The sequence below is a fragment of the Brassica napus genome, chromosome A5 (genome assembly GCF_020379485.1).
Source record: "Brassica napus cultivar Da-Ae chromosome A5, Da-Ae, whole genome shotgun sequence".
Lineage (NCBI taxonomy): Eukaryota > Viridiplantae > Streptophyta > Magnoliopsida > Brassicales > Brassicaceae > Brassica > Brassica napus.
In genome coordinates, this window is record NC_063438.1 from 11,532,375 (window position 1) to 11,539,971 (window position 7,597).

The 7,597-nt window shown below is 38.4% G+C and overlaps 1 protein-coding gene across 3 annotated transcripts; it reads left to right on the forward strand.

Annotated features, from left to right (window-relative positions):
- The first annotated feature begins 346 nt into the window (after positions 1–346).
- On the forward strand, positions 347–5,588 carry LOC106451805 (SWI/SNF-related matrix-associated actin-dependent regulator of chromatin subfamily A-like protein 1). Of its 3 annotated transcripts, XM_022719469.2 has the most exons (25): positions 347–600; positions 688–751; positions 822–913; positions 984–1,039; positions 1,113–1,188; positions 1,254–1,320; positions 1,423–1,489; positions 1,626–1,692; positions 1,953–2,036; positions 2,116–2,157; positions 2,252–2,407; positions 2,651–2,728; positions 2,864–2,932; positions 3,044–3,109; positions 3,205–3,333; positions 3,447–3,503; positions 3,598–3,687; positions 3,857–3,922; positions 4,017–4,085; positions 4,165–4,269; positions 4,626–4,751; positions 4,864–4,922; positions 5,028–5,064; positions 5,182–5,389; positions 5,420–5,588. In XM_022719469.2, exons 1-24 carry the CDS (start codon positions 517–519, stop codon positions 5,359–5,361), a joined length of 1,986 nt encoding a protein of 661 aa, XP_022575190.2. In that variant the 5' UTR covers positions 347–516; the 3' UTR covers positions 5,362–5,389; positions 5,420–5,588. The 3 variants fall into 3 exon arrangements, with proteins under 3 accessions (XP_022575190.2, XP_013749239.2, XP_013749240.2); XM_013893785.3 differs by having other exon boundaries at positions 5,182–5,588; XM_013893786.3 differs by having other exon boundaries at positions 837–913; positions 5,182–5,588.
- Positions 5,589–7,597: the final 2,009 nt, after the last annotated feature.

Consider the following 7,597-nt stretch of genomic DNA (forward strand, 5'->3'; position numbering starts at 1 on the left):
ATAAGTCACCCGCAAACACACTAATTTTAACCGTAGTACTAATCGTACAAATCTCTTAAAACTGTTAGAAACCGCAACCGCCCGCATCCACAAACTTCCGCAACCGCAACCACAACCGCTGCGTTTGAACCAGTCAGGCCCTAAAACACTGCATTAAAAGGCGCCGAAAATGTTGGTCTAATACCTTTTAACATTGTCTCTTAACTTGAAAATAATAAAAAAAACCTAAGAACTCTAAAATTTGTCCTACCAATAATGTTGCTTTAAGTGAGACCTGGATGTGGCGTAATTGCTCTGCCTGATCTGTTGCCCTTCTCATCATCTAAAGCCACGAAACGGCAGCGTTTCAGATACAAACGGTAGCGTTTCATTTTCCGGTATTCTTTCTTTTTTTGCTTTTCTAGAAACGTTTTAAAAAAAGAAAAAAGGCGAAGACGGAGAGGGACGAGGGAAAGAAGATATTCGAGAAGTGAATCCGCCATTAAAAGACGAAGAAGTGTGGAGGTGGGATCGAAAATGGATGATGATGACTTTGATTTGACGATGGAAGAGATGGATGCCCTTGAAAAAGAAGCTCTTGAGAGAATCAACCAGAACAAGGTTCTCGCTTTCTCAATTTTCCTTATTGTCCTTACGTTGGGGATTAATCTCGTGTTCAGCCCTAATGTGTGTTATCCTTTTGCTCAGGTTCCTAATTTATCTCAAGGGTCCAGAAGCTTACCTTCATCTCTCGCCCCTAAACCAAACACTGGTCAGTTCCAGTAGCAATCGTCTGTTGTTTCTTCTTCTTACTCATTCTGTGCCTTATCTCTCTCTGCTAGCCTCTGCGCCAAAAGGTGAGGGCGTTAAGGTCCCTGTGAAGATTTTGCTGCATCATAGTGGAGATCTTGCTGCAAAGTTCCCCTATAACCAGGTAATTTACAAGTCTTCATGTGGAGGTGTTTTGTTCCTGAGACACTTACTTTATGTTTCTTATCATCCAGTCGGTGGTGGATGCTGTGCGTAAAATCCCTATGGCTCTTTGGAATGCTAAAGAAAGGTAGGATTCTTATCCATGCTTCATTTTGTTTCAATGGTCCTTGCCATGTAATGCCTTGTTTATTCTCTTCCAGGTTATGGATCTTTCCTCAATCTTCATTGTCATCAGCAGAAAATATTCTACGACAAGTTTCCAGCGTTAAAGTTGAGGTAAGCCTTAAAGTTCAGCTTCAACTAAAGGTACATTGCTTTATGTTTTTCTTCTGAAATGTCAGGTAGAGAACTTAGATCCTCTTGTGCAACGTGCAATAGCTTCTGCCTCAAGAGTTCCAGATCTACGGCGTAAGTCAACCATCCCATACCCTGGCATTTTGTGTTTTGTGTTTTATTACTGAAGAATATGTTTATGTTTTGGACTTCTTTTTCTCTTTTCTGATTCCCTAGATCTGTATGACAAGATACCAAGCCACATTGAGCCAAAGCTTCTTCCGTTTCAGCGAGATGGCATAGAGTATGTCAGCTATGTTTAGTCTTCTTCATTAGCTGTGATTCTTCACTAATATCTACTCATTAGTAACGTACTGGCCGTTTTGCTGCCTGATAACTGTTTCCTTTGCCTCATGCTCTGTTTCTTCCTTTCTGGTCAGGTTTATATTGCAGCACGGAGGGCGTGTGCTCCTAGCGGATGAAATGGGTCTGGGAAAGACTCTGCAGGCAAGTGGTTTTCTTTCTCATATTATTCAATATATCCTTTAATTTCTTTACAAGAGTCTTATTCTCATTCATAGGAGAAGATTTCTATTGTCAATTGCTTAGTAGATATCCTTGACATTAGAACACATTTATCATAATATTCCTCCTCACAAGTATGTCTCCTAGAAAAATCAACAAGACACTAATTCTGGAGAATCTTTTTGTCATTCACTCTGCTTGTAAATTCTTTAAATCAATTTTGATGCCTATTGTCTGTGCAGGCAATTGCTGTGACTACATGCGTTCAAGAATCTTGGCCAGTTCTGATTATTGCACCATCTTCCTTACGTTTACATTGGGCAACGGTAAGCTCATGATCTTTGTTTGAATTTTATTTGACGTTCTGTAAGTCACTTAAAAGTTCACTATGTTGCTTTCTTGCAGATGATTCACCAATGGCTGCATGTACCTCCGTCAGACATAGTTGTATGTGGTTTGGTGTTTGTATAACGTTGAGTAGCTAGGATATAGCTATTCTTTATATGTTGCTCTCTCTCATCTAAGTCATCCTTTTTAGTAGGTAGTTTTACCGCAACCAGGTGGATCAAACAAGTGCGGATTTACTATAGTTTCCTCGAATACAAAGGGCACAATCCATCTTGATGGTGTCTTCAACATTATCTCTTACGATGTGGTCACCAAACTGGACAAACTCCTGATGGCGTTGGACTTTAAGGTAATTAACTAGACATTGCTTCATAGTATTAGCAACTTTTGGTTAATTGTTCCCGTCTTCCTGACATCTTGATTTATAGTGTTACTAATCAAGCACGTGGGAGTTAGTTTTTTTTTGTTTTTGAGTGGAGGGGAAGAAAGCATTTATGGATTCTGCGTGCCGTATCTTGCAAATAAAGCTTTTTTTTTTTGGTTTTAGTCTCATATGTTTGGAGTTTCACTATGAACTTATCCTTCTTTTCAGGTTGTCATAGCAGATGAATCACATTTTCTTAAAAACGCTCAAGCAAAGAGGACAACTGCTACCCTTCCAGTCATAAAGGTAATATTGATATATCATCCACTCATCGTTTTAGGTTCTGCCAACTGATGGAAAATCAGTTTCTTTTTGGTGCTATTGTAAAACTTTTGCTTCATTGTTAATATTCTCGGTATTTTTTATTCTCTATAATTTCAGAAAGCTCAATATGCAATCCTACTGAGTGGAACTCCTGCTTTATCTAGACCAATAGAGCTATTCAAACAGGTTATCTATCCAGTTTTACTAGTGTCGCATTCCTTCTCATTTATTAGGCTTTGAATTTTTGATGTAATTTGAATCAACTACCAAAACCCTTCATTCTTTATCTCTTGTCAGCTGGAAGCTCTATACCCAGATGTATATAGAAATGTTCATGAATACGGTAGCAGATACTGCAAAGGCGTAAGTTACTGCTCATTGAGAAACTGCCTAAGGGTTTCATGTAGGGGGTAGTTACTGTGCATCATAAATTTTATATTGTTTCAATTTAATTTCAGGGAGTTTTTGGAATATATCAAGGCGCAAGCAATCATGAAGAGTTGCACAATTTGATGAAGGCAACAGTAATGATTCGAAGACTTAAAAAGGATGTCTTGTCTGAACTTCCGTCGAAACGAAGACAGCAGGTTATTAGTAGTAGCTCTTTCTCTCATGTCCCCATGCATCTAATCTGATGTGATCTTTTACTGCTTGCTATTGATTTATTCTCACGTTCTTATTTATATCTTTGTGTAAATAGGTCTTCTTAGATTTAGCCGAGAAAGACATGAAGCAAATCAATGCTTTGTTTCGTGAGGTAACATTGGTGTAGTTTTCACTATCGATGCATTTTACACTCCTTGAAGGAACTGATTTTGAGAAAAAGAATGGCGTTTCTTTCTCTTTTACAGCTAAAGGTTGTAAAGGCAAAAATTAAGGATTGCATGTCGGAAGATGACATCAAATCTCTTAAATTTACAGAGAAGCAACTTATCAATAAGGTATTGATTTGCTTTTTCTAGATTGTTTCTTCACATCTTCTATATAACAATGGGCCTACTTCTTGATTCAGCTGGGTGTACTTTTAGCTGATAAGATATGTTCTTCTTTTGTTTCGTTGGATCTGCTTGTTATTTCCTAGTGTCTTTAACATCTCATTTTATATTTTAGATCTACACTGATTCCGCTGAAGCCAAAATCCCAGCAGTGACTGATTATCTAGGAACTGTGCTTGAGGTAATAGCGCCTATTTGCAATAAGCTGTTTCGAAAATTTTCTCATACATGTGTGACATCTGTTCTATCCTTTCTCTTTGAGCATTATGATGCAGGCTGGTTGCAAATTTCTAGTATTTGCTCATCATCAGTCCATGCTTGAAGCATTACACCAGTTTCTAAAAGTAAGGCATTGAACTCTCATCAAAGCTTTCCCAAAACCCCCCACCACTGTTTCTCAAACGAGTTACAAAAAAAATGCAGAAAAAGAAAGTGGGCTGCATCCGGATTGATGGAAGTACCCCTGCCTCCTCTAGACAAGCATTGGTTTCAGACTTTCAGGGGAACGATGAGATAAAAGCAGCAGTAGTAAGTATTTTCATCATTTGTTAAACATGAGTTTCCTACCCATCTCTCACCATGCCACTGTAGTAGGAATTATAATTTGTCCTTTTGTGGATAGAGCTGACTTTCCTGAGATGCATCCTTGGTCGATTCTCCTGAAACCATATAATTTGTTATTTTATTCCTTTGAAGGTTGTTTTTAACAATTTAATTGCAAAACGATACTTTAAAAGCACAGATAAGTAATACAAGTAAAGAATTGAATCTTATTGCTTTTTTTTTTGTTTTGGTGCAAAATTTATATTTTATGTATAAGTCTTACTCCTTTAAATCTGTAGTAAAGATTACTAGTCCTTTAATTTATTGTTTGTTTGTTGCAGCTGTCAATACGAGCTGCTGGTGTTGGGATAACTTTGACAGCAGCAAGCACTGTTATCTTTGCGGAGTTGGCATGGACTCCAGGTGACCTGATACAGGCAGAAGATCGTGCACATAGGATTGGTCAAGTGAGTCATGAAAGAATAGTTTAATGGAGTCACAGTCACGCCCATATATCTAACTGATCGTTTGCAGCGTCATTTTTAAACCCTTCCTATGGCTTTTGCTTCATTTCTACAGGTCTCCTCAGTTAACATACACTACCTTCTAGCAAATGACACTGTTGACGACATCATCTGGTTCTTTCTCATTAACATTTACAGTTGATAATTCAATAATTTATTTTATTTTTTGTTTGTATGTTCTTGGAGCATTACGCTGAACTTGCTCACTCTTTTGTACAGGGATGTCGTTCAGAGCAAGCTGGAGAATCTAGGACAGGTATTCTCGTTCTCTATGTCAACTCACCAGGAGAGAAAATCTCTTGGTGTGATATAATTATGATTATCTGCAGCATGCCGTTGACCATTATTACTTTGTGAACGATTTGCAACACAGATGCTTGATGGACAAGAGAATGCTCTGGAGGTTTCATCTAGTCATGTGATGAACAGTCCACTAAAACCGAGAAACAGCCCCTCGAAGCAGCAAACTCTAGACCCGTTCTTGAAGCGCTGCAAGAGATCATTATATGATGACACTGAAGAACATCCGACGCCTAAAGTTCCCAGAAACTGAAAGTAAAAAATGTTCAAGATCCCATCAGCATTTTTTGTTGCTTGCAGAAACGCATGACTGTGTGGGTAAAATGACCATTTTGTAATATTTTTTGGGCAACCAAATAGCCGTTAGTAGTTTTAGGCTTCCATACAATTTGGATCCTCAGAGTTCATGACCTTGCAAAATAACTTTTTGTCAAAGTTGATCTCTACAGGTCTTTATCACAACAGATTTTATTTGAATGAGACATAATCAAGACGTTCTTGACCAAAGAATTTTGTGACAATAGTTTCCACATCAGTCATCAAAGCATTAGTCTCCTTCAATTTTTGAACCATCTCAACACTTCCCTATGCAGTTGCAAGCCACAGCGGATCCTTCCATGCCCGCCATTGCCTTTTGAAACTCATCCAACAACAAAGCCCCTCCTGACTTCTTGCATTTTCTTCCGATACAATTGGAACTGCTTCTAAGTCTTCATTGTTTGTCCAGGATTAACAATTGAGCGAAAGGCTGTGGATGCAGCAGAGCAAGCTTCAACGCTTCATCGCGTTCTTGCAATAATGTGCATCTTCTTCGAGCTTATTAGGAAGGGTTCCTGCTCAAGAATCGGTTTAGCCTTGTTTCCAAAAGAACTCATGTCAACTACTTTTCCTTTGCTACAGACACTGCCACTCGATTCAGAAGAAGATGATGATTTAGAGTTCAATTCAGTCATCATTTTCAATTTTTCGTGGCAATGCGTTTCTGCCTTCTCTTCTTTCCTTTGTTTCTTCAATAGCTTTTTCCTTTGTTTTTTTTTTGAATAACCCGGTGTAATCCTAACCCCCTCGGTGGATCCAGACTAGACAAGTGTCCGTAGCAGCCTACATTATCGGTTGGAGTATGCCTCGGTCACCGGACGCTGGGAGAGCCCGGATGTTAAATTTTGCCCCCAATGGCCAGCAAGATTCAAACCCAAGTCTGTATTGGGGAGAAACTCCCTCAATAGCTTGTCCTCTGTGTACAACTGCTCCAGTTGCTTAACCAAGATCTCTGTTGCTTCCTGCGCAAACAAAAACAAGATCATTCCATTTCTAATTTTCTATCTTGAATCCAACAAAACGGTATCAAGCTGATTGAAACTGGAAATCACTCTTACCGGATCAAGACCAAACCCTATGCTTGATAACATGTTCAAGTTTTTAGAAAGAGAGCTTTAACCTTTAAGAGCCTTAGCTAATACCACATATGTACTTTGTTTCATAGTCTTGTTTCTTGAAACCGTAGGTGTTGAATCAAAGGGGATACTATCTCCTGATTCTAATAGGATCATGGCATTTGGCAACCGTATTCATGATTTTGTTGTGCCAGGCCGTAAGATCTTCTGGCTCTCAGCTCTTGACGTGGGAACAGCTGGCACTTAATGGTAGCAAGACCATGCAATAAACACCAATGGTAAAAGTTCTGCACACATCTTCTTTGCTCATCCTAATTTGCTTGTTCAACTCAATTGCATATGGTTTAAACAGCAAGCTATCCATGAAACATTCTCTTTTGTTTTGTTATATATAACTAATATAATCTATGAAGGCAGATTGTCCTAAACTGAAACCCTTGGAAAATTAGATTCTTGTCGGAGCTGTTATATAGACGGCTACCAAGCAATTTATGATGGTCTCACTCAAACCAGCAATGTTCAATAACTTTTCAACATTGTGTTACATGGAGGGATTGGTCGCCTGAATATTAACTGAAACCCAGTTAAAAATCAAACCTTAGTAAAACAAGCTTTTTTAATGACAAACAATAAAGATAAGAAAATAACATTAACACAACGTCCTTACAAAAGTATCACCTCTTTTACATGCTATGATCAACGCATTGAAAGTGACTACATCAGAGGCTAATTTTCATCTTCATCATATAGATGAGAGCGAAAGCTTAAAAACAAATGCTGATGTAGTCACTTTCAGTGCATTGATCGAAGCAATAAACAGGTCAAAACCCGAGTTTTGTGATCTTGCCAATATAAGAGGGAGCAAGATAGGGTTGATGATAGCTTTGGTACAAATTTTTTCTCTGTAAGAATCTTACATTCTTATAAGAGGCGAATCTTACTATGAGAGGGAAAAAGGAAAGAGAAAGGTTGATATATAGAGAACGAAAGAAAAGAAAGAGAAATGAGAGACAGAGAAGAAGGCGGCGGAAAAGAGTTGAAGAAAGGAAACCCTACAAGAGTAAAGAAACCCTAAACGAGTAAAGAAACCGTAAA